Below are 16,738 nucleotides of genomic sequence, written 5' to 3'. Positions count from 1 at the left end.
GAAAAAAATTTTTTTTGACTCTTAAAACCAGTGTCTATACCTGAAAAGAACACTTGGCTTTACTTCATGACCAAAAAAAAAAAAAATTAACCTGCAGGGAATTTTCCATTGTACAACTTTGAAAAGGTAGTTTATTTTACTCCAATTAAATAAAGAACAGCTACCACATGTGCTTTCCATTTAGAAAGCTACATTTGAAAACTAACATGCAAATTCATAAGTAACATAAAGTCCCTTCTATTACTTCACCTCTTTGTGCAAAACACTTGAGACAAAAAAAATAGAAGTTGTATACTTGGGAGAGGTGCTAAGTGAGAGAATTAGTATCAGAGGAATCCAATTTAGAGTTCCTCTCTTACCATCACCATGCATCCAGTTTTCCTTATTCAACAGAAACTTTTGCAAAAACTTCCATCACGGTACTGATTTGGGGCAGAGAGAACCAACACTCTTCTACCTTGTTGAGAACTTTGTTCTTTTCTTTAATTAAATGTAGACTGTAGTTAGCAGGGAAGCACTGCTCAAACACCCCTAACACTCCTTATACACACAAAAGAACCACTCGTAATATGCAAGTAGGATTGTACATGCTTTTATTAAAAGACAGGACAAAAATAAAACAGTAGATAAAATATTTTATATAAATGAGTTCCATTAGTGTCCCTCAAACTGAGATACCAGCATTAAGACATCAACAGGACAGAAATGACTGGGGTGTTTTCTTCATGGAGCCTTTGTACTATCGAAACAGAATCAGAATTTGTTTTTGTCTTCAGTCAATGAACAAAAAAAATAGGTGCAAGTGGCTCTACAGGCTTGAGTAACATTTTAAGGAAAAAAAGGTTTATCATACACTTAAAAGTGTTAACCTCACTCAATTTTCAGCCAGAAACACTTTCTAAACTTAATTATTACATGCTCAAATGAGTAATGGTTTTGTCTACTCAATGTTATTTACATAGAGTTTTGTACAAAAAAAAAAAAAAAGACTAAATTATTACTTTTTAAAAACACATGATTTTCTAGTTTAAACTGAAGTTTTAGCATCTGATCTCTCAGCAGTCAGACAACTGCTGGAACATATGCAGTTACACAAAACAGTCTCTTGGTTAGCTAGAAAGCTACACACTTGCGCAGATATTAACTAATAAGAATTACAGCTTAATTACTTTAAGAAAATGAAGTATATATTCAAAACCAGATTAAAACACTTGCATAAATCAATCCACCCTGACTCTAAGGCATTTCCCAAAAGCAGAGCTCCAGGCCTACAAACCAAGTTCCACCTACATACATTGACACTCTTCTGCATGCCAAGAGGAAGAGAGCTTTGACAGCAGAACTGGTTCTGAGTCTGCAGGGAATAAAAATTTTGCAAGAAATGTGCCTCTCTGAACACACTTTCAGATACACAATGTGTGTCTGAGTGATGTCAGACACAATTTCTATCCCATCTGTCCTCAGTACTTATCACTAGAGTCCCCTGCATTCAGATCTGGGTCATGTGGGGTGCAGGCATTACTTTATTTTATTTTAAGCAGCAACATTACATTAATAGCAGCTTTGGTTAGAAAAAAACAAACACAAAAACCCCAAACCAAACCAAACAAACAAAACTCCACCCCAAACCTTCTCAACAGAATAAGAAGATTTTCTGTCTCAATATTCTGCTGCTGATTTCACCACAGAATCACAGAATGGCTTGGGTAGGAAGGGATCTTAAAAACCATCCACTGCCAACCCCTCTGCCACAGGCAGGGACGCTTTCCACTAGACCTGGTTGCTCAGAGCTCCATCCAACCTGGCCTTGAACACTTCCAGGGATGGAGCATCCACAGCTTCTCTGGGCAACCTGTTCCAGTGCCTCATCATCACAGAGCAAAGAATTTCTTTTTAATATCTAATCTAAACCTACTTTCTTTCATTTTAAAGCCATTCCCCCTCACCCTGTCACTCCATTCCATTGACAAAAGTCCCTCTCCAGCTCCCTTGTAGCCCCTTCAGGTACTGGGAGGTGCTGTAAGGCTTCTCCAGAGCCTTCTCTTCTCCACGCTGAACAACCCCAACTTTCTCAGTCTATCTTCATAGGAGAGGTGCTCCAGCCTAACAGGCTTAAAACCATAATTTTCCAACTTCCCAAGACAGAGCTCTTATATACTAACACACTAAAAATAGGTATTTTTAAATGTTTTATTTATTTTTAAAAATTAATCATAATTAATTCTATAGCAAGTGATATAGGACTAACATGTCGAAAAACGAACTGGTTTGTTTTGTATTAGAAGGTTGTGTCTAGAGACACGTCCTTACGCTAAAATGAAAACTCAGGAAATCGAAGAATAGTCCCTGTATCCTGAGCAGCCAGATCATAAATAAACTACAGAACATGTATTTTAACATTCCAGGGAAAGGCATTAGGAAATTCTTATCTACAAGCATGCCTTGTGAGCCAAGCCAGGAACAGAGAATGGATTCTGCCAACATTCAACCCCTTCAGTTCCATAAGGGCACACAACAGCTGGATGTGTTTTCAGAAGAGGACACCATCACCCAAGGCTGCAACATACAATACACTCCTTTCTTTGGTTTAACAGAAATATCACTCAGATGCTCTACATTCTTATCTGTCAACTGTGATTTTCAACTAGCTGTGACTGAATACTTACTCTATGGAACTCCATGGAGAAAGTATGCAAGAAGCTTATCAGATCCTGTTATGATTCCAGGGCACACCTGGAATCACCCAAGATAGAGATTAATATTCTACGGTTTTCATTTCAGAAGTGAAACAGAAAGGAAGTGGGCAAAAAAGGGAAGATTTCACTTTCTTTCTCCCACACAACCAACCAGGTGAAGCGAGTTATACTCAGACTTCCTTTAATCTGTGAATAACACAAGCTGAAGCTAGTATTTTAGCACTTTGTCTAGATTTAAACCTACATTCTATGACAGTATACTAACTGATAGTTCAGAAAAATGTTCATATTTACTCACATTTTGTTTGTCAGCCTTAGGGATGTACAGCTAAGACATGCCCGATCTCCCAAGTTACCTAGAAAAATACCAATAATTAGCACCAATTCTGAAATGCAGGAGGACATTTACCTGTGTAGTGAACTGCACACAAATACATGAGTTAGAAGATTGATCTTTACATAGAAATGGCTACTACTGAAAGCACAAAAAAGATGTTGCTTAACACACAGAGCCAAACTCTGTGCATGTGTGAGGCTTGTTTGCTCTTGTTCAACTGTCTGAAGACAAGCCTCCAGGTCCCTCAGGGAAGAAACTATATTGCAGAAGAACTGAAAGCAAATGTAATTTTTTAACAGCTCAATGACAACACAGTATCAGATGATGTTTTATGCAAAACAAATAAAACATGAGCAGGAATCTAAAGATACTTCACTAGACAGGTGGAACCACATCACCATTTCAATACATTGCTGTCCATTTTGATTAGCAACTGGTAAAAATAGCTCTACCCCATGATCTCTCTGCAAAGGATAGAAATTGTCTTGAATAGAGGGGTGAGAGCCTGACCCAGAGCATACGAATAGTCAGCTTTCCAGAAAACACTGTGTCTCTCAAAATAAATTACATTTGAAACACTACCTCAGAATCGGTCCTAATAAGAGCTAATAAAGTCCAAAAGAAGGGCTGACACGTATATACAGGCAGCCTCCATCCAGGTACAGAGACAAACAGCATCCATTCTGGAAATAAACTGAGAAGATCATCAAATCATAAATCATCTACGTCGCATGCTTCAATAAAGGGCCATGATTGAAATTCTTCCAACCATGGAAGAAGCATCAACAAATAAAATGCTACCTAGTGGCTGTACACAATCTACAATCACTGAAAGTCATCCCTGAGCCCACTAGAAAGGAATTCATCTTCCTAAAGAAACTTTAAAAAAATAAATCTTGTATCAACACCTTGCTGCAATAACTCAATAGGTTGTTACTACCAAGAGCAAAAAGACTTCTGGACAGATCATAAAAATATCACACAAGCAAGACTCCAAATGTCTTGACTCTTTCTGGCCAATCTTTTCAGAATTCACTATAACCAAAATAAAATTGGAAGGCTGGATAAACTAGGCATACTGTTTCTCCCATCTGGAACCTACCATTTCTGGTCAATCCTAAGAGACAGCAGGATGGAAAGGTCATTTGAGAGGTCTCTGGTACCCTTTCCCATCATCAAAGCCAAGATACGGCCTATGACAGAACCTAAAGTAGACACCTGTAACTGGGAAAAGCACCCAATGCTGATGACCAAAAGCCTTCCCCAACAAAATACCCTTATTGTTAGGGGAAAAGAGATGCTGCCAAAATCGGGTGGGACAATCAGAAGGTACAGAAGAGAAGTTAACTTATCTGAAGAAAATTAAGGGATGTCCCATGCTAAGTGGGCTCTAAAGTAATTACAGCAAAAGCTGTGGCATAATCAAATCAAAGGAGTTACCAATCTCAAGTTGTATCAAACTCTAACAGGTACTCACTGCCACTGCAAGTAGAGCCAGGGAAAAACTGTCTCTTCTGGCTCAAAAAGCAAGCCCTAAGAATCTCTGAAGGCACTATAATACTCTCCAATATTTACTGAATGAACAGTAGCTGAATTACTTAAGCAAAGAGGCCAACCCAGAAGGACATCCCTGACCTCAAGGAGCAGCTTAGCAAAGCAGAGCAGTACTCAATGTCTAGAGGGATAAGTCACAGCACAGTTTTCTGTCTCACCTGAGTTACAGGAAGCCCACAAGGCCTCATATACCTAAGGCAAGAGTCCTACTAGGAGACGACATTGCCTGCTATGGGCAGGTGCCCCTAGAACTAAGAGGGGTGATCTGGAGCTCAAAACTGGCTTGGAGTTTCTTAGATAAAATGCCATAGCAGCAGGACACTTTCACTTCACTTACCTTCTTTTCAACCAGGCTCATTAAATGTTAAGGAAGTGGTCAAAGATCCCATAGGTTACCATAAAAAAAGGTAACCAAAAGGTTACCATAAAAAAACATGCTGACTAAGCTTCTTGTTGTACAGCACGTTCAGTGTGTGAACAGGCCCACAGAAAATGTTAATTCCAACTCTGCCAGTTCTGACAAGAGCTCTTTAGGTTTTGCAGAGTCTCTTATAACCATGTACCTAAGAGCAAACCAGCCCTGAAATAAAATATATACTTCCTTCAGAAAGGGGCAAAGCCCATAATCCTTGTTTTTGGGATAATAGAGACATCCAAAAATGTCTGAACAAGGTGAATGTTGCTTAACCATGCTCAACACTGTTCATTTAAGAAACCTGCATTAGCTTTGTAAGAAAGAAAGGCAGTAGTGCCAGAAAAGCTGTATGTTAACATGTTCCTCGTGGAAAAGCAGTCATGGGAAACTTTATACTTAAATTTAATGAAACATCAAAACCAAAGTTTTTAACATAGAATAGCTGTACTGTTACTATGTTTAGAATTTTTAAAAATAAAATGCTATCATGAAGTAAGTCCCTAGAGAAGTGTAAGCTTCCAGTACTTAACAGTCTGATCTTCACAGGAATAACGCGGAGGATTCTTAGAAGCATTTAGCTTTAACTTAATCTTAGACTACTAACACATAAAGCAAAGAAGATGAGCTAAGTAAAGCAAAACAGTACAGAAAAAAATTACACCATACAAAAATGTGTTAATAATAGATTAACACTCCAAATAAAAGCATTGGTTGTATCATAACCACAGTGCACCACAGCACACTAATTATTTGATTCTATCACAGCACTTCAGCTTAGGTTGTCTAAGATTTATAACAACCAAAATTGCAGCAATCATTAGCACTACTTTTTATGCTATGCCACAAGAAGAATCAAAGCTCCCATCTAATTTGAAGGTACACGGATGTGCCTTTCCCCATTTTAAATAAACTGGATGGTTAGGATACCCCAGTTTTTTGTTCAGGGCACTGTCCATGTTCAACCTAAATAAATGACTTTACAACAGTTGCTAACAAAAACCATCAACTAGAAGAAGATACCACACTTGAGTGACTACTGGTAACCAAGAGGACAGCTGTTCTTTGCAATGAACAAGCATCCCTATGGCTCATCAGGTCTGTCTGGATGGGAGAATGCAGCTGCACTGCTCTCAGTGACAGCACTCCCTTGACAAGTCGGGGCTCTGTGTCAGTGACAGGAAGCTCCTCACTAACCCCCTGCCATTCCAGCCCAGGGCTCTGTGTCAGTGACAGGCAATTCCTCGCTAACCCCCTGCCATTCCAGCTCAGAATGTGAAGAGCAGCCACAGGCCTCGCATACGTCACAAGTTATCAGCTGTTTCATGCCGCTAAGCTTCACCACCCAGAGATATTTAAACTGCCAAATTATCTTCATTATTAATCCGTATCACACGTTGCGCTTCCTTTTAATTTTCCTAAGCTTTCAAAGCCACTCGGAAAAAGGTAATTCATGTTTCCTCCCTAATAGACTAAGAAAGCAACCTCCTGTACTTAAAGAAAAGAAGCACATAACTAGTGACAACCCCATTTCACACCCAAGCCGCGCCGAGAGCAAGGCAGGCAGGACCGAGACGTAGTAACGCGTTCCTGCACTTTAACAAAAAGCACGTGTTTTTCCCATCCCCAACCAGCCAGCATTTAAGAGACACGCGTGTCTCACTGTCCTTAGGGTAAATCATCCCCTCCAACCACGCTGCCGCGGAAGCACATGCGAAGAGGCCGCAGTAGCCGCCGAGCGTGGGCCGGGCCGGGAGCAGCGCCAGCCCCGGCGGACAGAGCGGCGGGGACGCGGCCGCGGCCCTTTCCTCCCGCAGCAGCCTCTCCGCCCACGCCGGGAGCCCCCAGACGCCGCCGCCCGCTCTCCCTCCCTGTGCCCTCCCGGCCAGGCCCGGCGGGCCGGAGCCGGCGGGCGGCCCGCGGGGAGCCTCACCGGGCTGCGGCGGGCGGCGCAGCGCTCGGGGCAGGCGGCAGGCGCGCCGCCCGCAGCTCTGCAGCAGCATCGACGCCATGGCGGCGCTCGGCGAGCGGGCGGGCGGCTCCGGGCCCGCTGCTGTCCCGCTGCTGTCCCGCCGCCCGGGCCGCGGCGATTCCCACACGCCTAGCAGCGCCCAGCCCCCGCGTTCGCCCAGCACCGCCCCGCGGCGCCGGGCACGCCGGGAGCCGTAGTCCGAGAGCGCACGGTGAGGGAGGCGGTGGCGCCGGGCGGCGGGGGATGGCGTCACCGAGGGGCGGCCGCGGCTCTTTCTCGCGGTCGCCCGAGGGGAGCGGCGGGACCTGCGGCGGGCACTGGGGGTTGGCCCGGTGTCGGGGCTTCTCCACCCGAGTGTGGTTCGCTCGCAGCCCGCGGTCCCCGCCACGCCGGGAAGGCCACAGGCCGTGCCCGCTGTGAAGGGAGGGCGCCGGTGCCTCACGGAGCCGCCCAGGCCGCTGTGGGCACGCATAAGCCCAGTGCAAAGTGCAGCGCTCCAGGTCGGCACGGTGCTTTCCACTTTGGCAGAGGTTGGATTGGATGATGCCCAGAGGTCCCTTCAGCCCTACGACCCTGTGATGCTGCGGTGTGTGCGGCCCTGTTCCGCACACCTGCGGCCGAAGGTTGGCAGCAGCAGTTCCGCTGCACACACGTGTGTTGCTTGTGGATCTCGGGATGTGACAGAAGAAATGGCTTTCTGGTGGAGCTGTGATGGTTTTAATAGGAAATAGCACATAAATCAGTCAATTGACAGATGTGCCGCACTAGTGCCGGTTAATAGTTGGACTACAAGTAGCATGTTATTCTTCAGATATTAGTCGAATCCTGACCAGCAGTAGGATCTCTTATCAAATATTTTATTAGTCAGTTAATACAGTATTATGCAGTATGTACTTTATTTTTAACTGTTTTGCCAGATGCAGTGAATAACCAGAATCAAACTGCAAAAATCGTAATTTAATCTGAGAACACTGACATTTTACAAACTATGCACATGAGATTTGGGTGTTAATGCCTTCCTTGTTCCAGAAAAAATGGGGGGAAAGCTGCTGGGACTGTCTGTGGACAAGATGGCTGCCAGCCCTGTCAACAAGATGGCTGCCCCAAGGACAGGGCACCAGAGGGACAAGGGAGCCGTGGGATCAAACCTCTCCTGCTTCACAGGTAACTTACAACAGCAGGCATTTGGTCACCTCTACATGTACCTCAACCCCAAAGAAAATAGGTGCTACTTAACCTTACACATAAAGGGTAGCAGGAACTCTCAGGTTTGACCCAAAACGTGACTGAAAACAGCATCTCGTAGCAATAAAAAGCAAATGAGTCTGCAGTTTATCTGTTTATGCTTAGGACTAGGCGAATGCATGAAATTAATTGGTAATTTTATAGAGTTCTTTTATGTATTTAAAGAAAATCCTCAGGGTTTCTCCAAAGTATGAAAAAATCTAGATGAAATTTATATTACTTATATTTTTAATTCAAAGGTATTCATGAAGATGGATTTGCAATTGAAGATGCAATTGACTGAATATTTTAAAAAATCAGGACACTGTACTCACTATGGCTATAGAAATGCCAGTGTTCTTTACATCTAGTGATAATTAATAAATCAATGGGTATTATTATTTATATCCTTAATATTAGAGCTACTTTTAAAATGTTAGGCTTCCAAATGCACTGCAGGATTTTTAGCCAGCTGTGTTTGCTTTACAAGTATTTAAATATGTAGTGCATTTAAATGGTTAAAATAATTTAAAATGTGCAACTTGATAATAGTGCTTTATATTAATGGCAGTCTTGAAAAAAAAACCCCAAACAAACATCTTCCCAATCTACACATCTCTCACTAGATTGGGTTTGTATCTTTCTCTTGTTATTCTTTTTTTCTTTCTGGTTGGCTGATAACAAAACCAAATGAAATGGGGCAACTAATGGCAGTTCCTCTAACAAAGCTGCTTAATTATGTAGAAACATTATATGAAGCCTATACAAGAAGAATAATATGCTCTGAAGTCATTAAACTATTGACAAGAGATTTCAGACAGCAAACAGATGATTACAGAGGTCTCAATACATTTATGCAGACAAGTAACCAGCCTTTCAATAGTTTCATTAAATTCATTAGTATTCAGGGTGGCAGACAATGTAGATGCATGAGCCTTTTCAGAGCTGAATTCGTTATGTTTTTGTACAGTCTTTTGTTCCAGATTTGTTTATACCTGGAAGTTACAGGGTTTGCTACTGTATATGAAAAGGATTGATAATACACTCTGTGAAAATTTCCCAAATAGATACAGTTTCAAAATACTAATTAATTGTGTGCATTTACCAAGCATTGTGAAGTAATGCTTAAGAAAAGACTAAGCATTCATAATTTTCAAGTAGTTGTAGAAATTGCTCCCACGTGAAAAGGCCGAGTGACTGTAGGTGACACATGGGCTTTTCCCCCAGGAGTCAATTTTTGTTTTAAAGAAAAACATCTTCTACTCCAGCCAGAGCAACAGCCCTTGAGCTTACAGAGAAAGCACTTATCCCCAGAATAAATCACAGTACCACATAGTTACTAAGGTTTTGGGGTTTTGTTAAAAAAAAAAAAAAAAAGTCAACTGCTACACAGCCATTTTAGACCTGGTTCTTAAAGCAACCATGTTGTCTGGAAAAGTTGTCAGCCATCTTGCTGAAAAATATGTTTCCCAGCAGGAATAGGATGAGAGACTAAAAGGAAGAAATACAAAGCCTTCTTTCTAGATGGCTTTAATAAGTATCTGAGAATTATTAAAATAAATGTAACATTTGAACAAAACTAAGATTACTATTACATGTTAAGTATCAATTTTTTCCCCCCGGATATTAAATAGAAGCAAAAGCAAGGTAAGAGTTGTCTAAATCAATTCAAAACAACCTCCAAATAAAAGGAAATTTTGATGGTTGTTATAGGCTATGTGAATATTGAAATATGTATTTTACTGCTAGATGAGCAGAGCCCAGTGATATCACAAAGGCAGGACTGTTTCACTTGTCTGAAAGAGGTATGATGCATAACACCTATAAAAGCAGAGAACATGCCTAGGGCTGTGCTTTACTTGCAGAGACATGACAAAGGAGCAGATGAATCCATAATTCTTATTGAGGAAGTTTAGAAATCTGTCTAGGAATTGGGGGGCAAATGTTAATATGAACAGGGAACAGAACTGTAAGTTTGTCACCCCTTCTCTGAAGACATGTCCCAGGAAGCACTCCTAGATCCTGTTGATGTTTTTGGTGATTGATAGCAGCTCCCCCCACTCCCAACTTGAGGTGCCCCATAGCTTTTGACAGTAGCTGTGTGACAGTATCAAATCTGTGACAGTCCTGCCAGAGACACAGACACAGCCTCAGTTCCTCAGAACACCCTGATGACAAACTGAGCTGGCAGCAAAGGCAGGAAGGGCCGGGAGATGGGATTCGGGGTGTGGAGAGGGAGGATGTGCAGTGCTTGATGCTCTGGGCTGTAAGTGGGAGGAGATGGGAGCATAATTAGCATCTGATGAGTTGGGAGGCACCTTTGCCATTTCACTGCTGCAACATCATGTTTGTGTACAGAGTTTGATTCTGCAAGCTACTATCACTGCAGGTCCACAGACAGTCCTTAGAAGTAGAATTACGCTTTTAGGCTGGAGAATCTGTTTCCATGGCAACCCTCAGGTTGTCTCCCTGAATAGGTTTAACAATATGGGATTAACCTCATCTTTATTCACCAGTGTTCAGCGTAAATGTAGAGAAAGGGGGGGAAAAAAAAAAGACATTACTGTGTAGCAAGTTGCATTAAGTTTCTACTCCAGGGAGGAAGCCAGCAGATTATTAGTAGTTTTTTTAAAAAAATACTCCCATTCATTATTGGGAATTTTTAGGAGAGATTCATGGGATACTGAAGCCTGTTGCTCTGTCAGTGTTGCACCCAAAGGTAAAAGTTCAAGTGGTGACTGGGTTACAGATTTGCTGTATGAAGGTCCAGGTCATAAGTTGAGTCCTGTCTGTAAATGTGCCAAAAACAAGCAGCACTGACTATGCATTAGCACAGAAACAGGCTGCCCTGGGTGTCTCTTCAAACACTGCCCTGAAAAGCCACGCAGAGAGTGCCTTGATGGCAATAATGTGCTGCAAACAGTCATTCCCAATCCAAAGATAATTAACTACCTGCTCAAATTCCAGTCAAAAATGGTATTTTAAAAGATTGCTTAGGCTTGACCCAAATTAGCCACACAAAATGACATAAAAATAACATATCAGGTTGTCAGTAGTTAAACTTGCCATGCCAGCAGGCAAGAGCACAGCTGGGGGAGCAGAAACAGTTAATTTTGAAAATCTTTCCAAACTGAGAGAAAAGTATTTCCCATTCAGAGTAAAAACCACCGAGGTTCTCCCTTTTCCCAGCAGATGGAGCTTATGTGAAACAAACAGGAGGAGAAGCTGCAGAACCACCGCACAAAGCGAGATTGGGGCACTGGAGGAGCACATGGGGAGAAAGCCACAAGATTCTGGCCAAGGCAGGATCAAGCAGAGGGAGGGCAGGTAGTGTGCACAACAAAAAAGGGTGAATGTAGCTATAAAAAGCAAATTGATTTAGGCTTTGAGAAATACAGAAGGAGGGGATAAAAAAGGAGTCTCTAGTTTTAAAAACATACCTGTTAGCTCCAACTGATAAGAGAAAGACTTGAGATTTTGCTGCAAAATCATCAATCCTGTATTTAACCTGTTGTGCCTCAAATGAATCAGTTTGATTTTATAAATGACAGGCTTTAACACTATGCATTTAGAGTTATTCTTTGCCTCCAGGATTTTTTAGGCTGTAGGGTTTGCAAGTTCCTGTCTGCAGTTAGAAACACAGGAAGCCAACAATCTTACATCATCATTTGCCTCTCAGAGTTAGGCCTTTAAGAAAACACCAAATCTTGTGTTACTGTTAATAAAAGCCCTAAATCTGCCACCTCTGCTTTTATGCACCCATCAAGAAGCAAGACAAGAAGTGCATGCGACTGGGAAGGCTCTCCCCCACTCCATCCCAGATTTTGTAGACTCGTTCCTGCACTTCTTGTATATCATAAAATTCCTGGTGAAGTCAGGTGGTGTTATAGGAGTACTGGAAAAACAGGAGGTCCCTGCGAAACAGAGATACCTTTCAGTTTGTGTCCATTAAAGAAACAGCAGAAGGTTAGCACACCATTTTAGGAGAATTTTTACGTTTGTAGTCTAAAAAGGAGAAAAATGTGCTACTTCCAAGGGCCATTTTAATGGCAGCAACATCACTTTCTTTAGCAATTTGGCGAGGCTGAGGGTGCTTATGATAAGCATTGGTTTGGAGGGGAGCAGGTTACAGCCAGCACATGCACACAGCTGTATGTGACTTGGTGCAGGCAAAATGCAACATAGTCCTATTGTCCCCCGGGCATATTTGTGCTTTCTCTGCTTCAGAAGAGGTGAGCAGAGCTAAGCATTTCTGTTAGAAGAACAAATGAGAAAAATATCGAAGATGGATATGTTCATTTGCTGAAGCCTAATGCTTAAAATTCCTATGTAGAATTTAGCCCTCTTGGGCCTCTGCTGTCATTACCTCTTTCTTGCTGGTTTTGCTGATGATCTTATCAGTCCTGGCTCATATTTTCCCCTTATAGTCAGACTGAATAACCCTACCAGAATGTGTTTTTCCAACCTTTGAATTCACTCTCTCTTATTTACCTTTCAATTTTAAGATTTCTACCTTTCATATAATCCACACCAAGTCTGTACCACAGATCTCACACTTTTTCATCCTGTTCTCCTTGACCTGACTAACACTCCCATCTTCCGTGCTGCCATACAATGACCTCCCCATTCCAGCATGCAAGCCCACAGCCCCTCCTTTATTCAAGTCAAAGAGCTGCTTTTCTCAAGAGGCCTCCCCACAGAGATAATGAAAAGCAGATTAAGAGATTTTAAAAAGGAGTTGGTTTCTTCGGAATGGTCAGTGTGCTTTCCCTTTCTACAACCATCCTCTATACTGTAAATTTTCCAAATCAGTGTTTGTCTGGATGTCTGCGCCTTGACCTCAGCAGGACCTAAGCTGTTGGCCCCCAGTCTTACACATGCATATGCATGCTATGTCCCTTTGCTAACAGAAGACATTCACACAGGGTGATAAAGGAACAGTGCAGTTATGTATTTGTAAGATCAAATCCTGGTGCTTGCCAGGTAATACCATAAAAGTCTTGGACAGAGATAAAAATTAACATCTTATTCTTTGTTTTTGTGAGACAGAAAGAATGGCAACCTCCAAGGCAAGTGAAGTGGCAGCTCTGTTGACAACACTTGATTTGTAGGTATATGAGAATCTTGAGGGGAAATACCTGTTAAAATGTAAAGCCATAGAAAAACAACAAAGAACTATCAGCACAAGTACATCCCAGTGGTGCTTTGCCAGTATCCTGCCTTTTTCTTGTGCGGCTGAATTTCAGGCATCAGAAACAGAAGACGCTTTGTCTGGGCTTTCCCATGTAATCAGCAACCTCTCTCCTGCCTGTCTTAGGCCTCTCTTCACTTTATTACTATTATAGTATCCCCTAGAGACAGACTTGGGAGGCATTCACCCCCAAACATCCTGCTACCTTCAAGCAATTAGGCATTTTCTCAGTAACACATTATATGCTTCAATCCTGTTTACATGTGCGTACAAAGTGTGGTTTGCAAGTCGTGTATGTAAGAAAATACAAAGTTGACATAAAAGAATTTTACCATTGGATTTGATCAGTATCCAGGGGAAGAAAAGTCCCCCAAAGCAGGCGCTCTCCTCTGAAAGCAACTTCAAGGGGGAATTTTGTGTGCAAACTGAAGGCTTAGCTGGGAGCTGTAAATATCAAGCAGTTCATCAGCTGGATAGAGTGAGAGGAGCTCATTGGGACTAATCTGTGCAACAGGTAAAAGTGAGCCATCCAGCCTGCTCATCAGTCAGGGTGGCAAGCCCCACACTCATTCTAATATGACACATATCAATCATTTTTAATCACTAATCCAACAGCTGAAAAAGGAAAAATGCCCAACAGATACCAACAAAAAGCTGGCTCAGCCAGCAGTGCTTCCCTGTTGTGCCAAGGGAACAACTTCCTCCCCTCTGCGAGGCCTCTCCTCCCAAGGAACAGACATCTAACTCTCCCTGAGCGGGAAGCCTCTTTCAGTGTGCCAGCTGGAAATCAGGGCCCTGGGCGCAATCCCAGCACCTGTGCCTAGTTTTCTTACAGAGCACAGCCAGCTGCTCTGCTAGGTCTGCAAAGGTCCTGTATACCCTATTTCTTTTCTATATACTGCTTTGGATAAGCAATGTAAATGTGTTGCTTATATTTGGATTTTTGCAAATACACTGCTTTACATTTACATTAAATTGGTTTAAGGATCATATCAGAGCACTGACAAATGAAGTCATGCCATATTTTCCATAATTGTTAAACCAGAATTGTTGAACCAGTAGTGCCCAGAACCCCCTGCAGTATTTTTGAGGGAATTTGAAGGTAATCAGGATGTCACCACAGGCCACTTTGGAAATTCTGACATGGAGTTTGTGAGGAAGAAGTGTTTTTGATGGCTGGTGTTTGTCAGCAGACTTTTCTGGCATTGCACGTGGTAGCAGAGAGTATATTTGACCCTGAGGGTTCATAGGCATTAGATAATTGTTTTGGCTCTGACTTAGTTGGCGGCATGTTAGACTAGTCATTTCTATCTGTGACACCAAACTATCAACTGCAAACTTCCTGTGTGGAAATAATTATGCATCTTTTCCAAGTTTGCATTATGTTGTTCTGTATTCAACAGTTCTTATGCAGAAAGGCAAGGTTAGAGTTAAGACTGTTGTCACTGCTAATAGCTTGACTCTGAAAAGCATTCATATAATTCAAAAATCCTAGTATAAGTGGAGCCAGAGTGGGGTTAGAATTCTGTGCTGCAACAGGAAAGGGACACAAGAGGTCTGGAAAATAAGGTGGGAGGAAAGTGAATAAAAAATGGTTATTATTGCTGCTCATAGTGCCATATTAATTAAACCAGTTTATCTGTGAGCAAGGTTTAAAAAAGAAGGAAATATATTTTCATATAAAGTCATTGCCACAGGATGTTCTAAAACCCCAAAATAGAAATAAATAGGCTCAACAAGAAAATAGTCACACTCAAGGGAGCCAGGCTTCATGAAGTCCCTGACACATGCTTGTCTAGCAACAATGTCCTCTTCGGAAGTTAGGAAGTCCCTAAACTACTGATTTTCAGAAGCAGGAATGACACAAATGGGTGGGAGCTACTTTTCCTATGCTCTGTTTCCAATTCTAAGCATCCACTACTACTTCCTTTCTTGGTTTCCCTTGAGGAAAGGACATGCCTAAGCCTGCTTTGAATGTTAAAAGCTTCCTCTGTTTTGCACAAATAGAGGTGAGAGTAAGAGACCATAAATGATTACCCATGGGCAGCTAATAAAAGCTGTGGGATGCAAGTCCTAGCCTGGAACCAAGGAGGTGTTTGAGATGGACTAAAGGGTCCTGTCAGTGGGTCTCAAGGCACTTGACTGAGTCGTGCATGGCTCACCCCATGCTGGGGGCCTATGGCAGTTTGGTTAGTCCTAGACAAGCACTACACTCCTCCTGCCACCCTTAAGCTCCACGTGTTGCTCTCACCAACAGAAAAAATAGGTTAATAAAGGTGGGGATTTTTTGTGTAGAAATATAATGAAAGCCATTTCAGAAACAGAAGAGATCTCAGTCCACTTGGTAACTTACACAGAACGAAACTCTACCAAGGAAAAGAACTTGCATGTTCTCTTGCTTTCTTACCACAGTGTTTCCTCTTTGCACTTTATGAAGTCGAATTTCTGCCATAATCCACCTGGCAACAAGTTACAGTCGATCTCCCTCTAGTGGGTAATTAATTACCCATGAAAGCCACAGCAATACTGAGACGTGTTAAAAATCTGCCTTGCACTTGCTTTCCTTTATCTCCTTTCTTCAGTTGGCTTTCTTCTTTCATCTGTGATCTTTCTCACACATACATTATGTGTTTTCTTCCTACCCTCCCTAAACATCCTATCTGCTCCTTCTCTATTCTTGTGTTATGTGAGGAGTTGGGCTGTTTGAGGGGATTCTGTTTGACTTTGATGTAAATCTGGGAGAAAGGAAACCGTAAGACCTACCTTAAGTTTGTAATTTTTTTTTATCAGGAGTCAGTCAAAGGAAATTTACATTTGGGTTTTCTTATCCTTAAAGCTGATTTATTTGGGTTGAAAATCTGCATTCTGCTTTGTAGTTTGTTCCCCTTGCATTTGTTGTTCCATTACCAAGACTATCAACAGCAAAATACATAAGCCAGCTGTGTTCAATCTGAAGTTAGCTCTCTAACAGCAACAGTTAACTACCAAAGAGTATTCCCAGAGCAGAGCTGACATTAATTGAGAAGGATAGTGCTCTCAAATATGTCGAGACAAGATGCTATAGAAATTGATTTAACCAGACCATGCCTTTTGTCAATGGAACTGCATTTCTCTCCTTGCAGAGCATATGGGCTGGATACTATGGCTGTTACTCCATTTAGATTAATGGAAATATATAAGGGATTAATCTCAAAGGTATTTCCTTTCTTTGACTACTCTGGGAGGTTTTTGTTTGTGTTATGTGTGTGGTAAAGCACATTTCAAACAAAAAGATGAATAAGTCAACATTGTCCAAATGAAAAATGACAGATGTGGTTGAAAGAAATTTTTAGGACAGGCTTTGATAATATAT

General features: G+C 41.9%; 2 protein-coding genes across 4 annotated transcripts in view; one reads left to right on the top strand and one right to left on the bottom strand.

The window, feature by feature from the left end:
- The window catches only part of LETM1 (leucine zipper and EF-hand containing transmembrane protein 1), a 28,670-nt gene extending 21,556 nt beyond the window's left edge, over window positions 1-7,114 (bottom strand). For 2 of the 3 annotated variants that reach the window (XM_082281377.1, XM_082281378.1), the window contains exons 1-2: window positions 6,933-7,114; window positions 2,995-3,052 (exon numbers count right to left, since the gene is read on the bottom strand). In XM_082281377.1, coding sequence (XP_082137503.1) covers window positions 2,995-3,052; window positions 6,933-7,011 — 137 coding nt within the window. In that variant the 5' untranslated portion in view covers window positions 7,012-7,114. Of the gene's footprint in view, window positions 1-2,994; window positions 3,053-3,615; window positions 3,697-6,932 lie in introns of those variants that run through there. The other variant, XM_082281379.1, reaches the window with a different exon arrangement.
- A 101-nt stretch (window positions 7,115-7,215) lies between these two features.
- The window catches only part of NSD2 (nuclear receptor binding SET domain protein 2), a gene marked incomplete at its 3' end in the record, with an annotated part of 94,962 nt that continues 85,439 nt past the window's right edge, over window positions 7,216-16,738 (top strand). The window contains exon 1 of the mRNA XM_082282384.1: window positions 7,216-8,135. The remainder of the gene's footprint in view (window positions 8,136-16,738) is intronic.

Source organism: Coloeus monedula (assembly GCF_965178545.1).
Source record: "Coloeus monedula genome assembly, chromosome: 5".
In the NCBI taxonomy this organism is placed as follows: Eukaryota; Metazoa; Chordata; class Aves; order Passeriformes; family Corvidae; genus Coloeus; species Coloeus monedula.
This window is presented reverse-complemented; position numbering and strand designations above follow the sequence as displayed.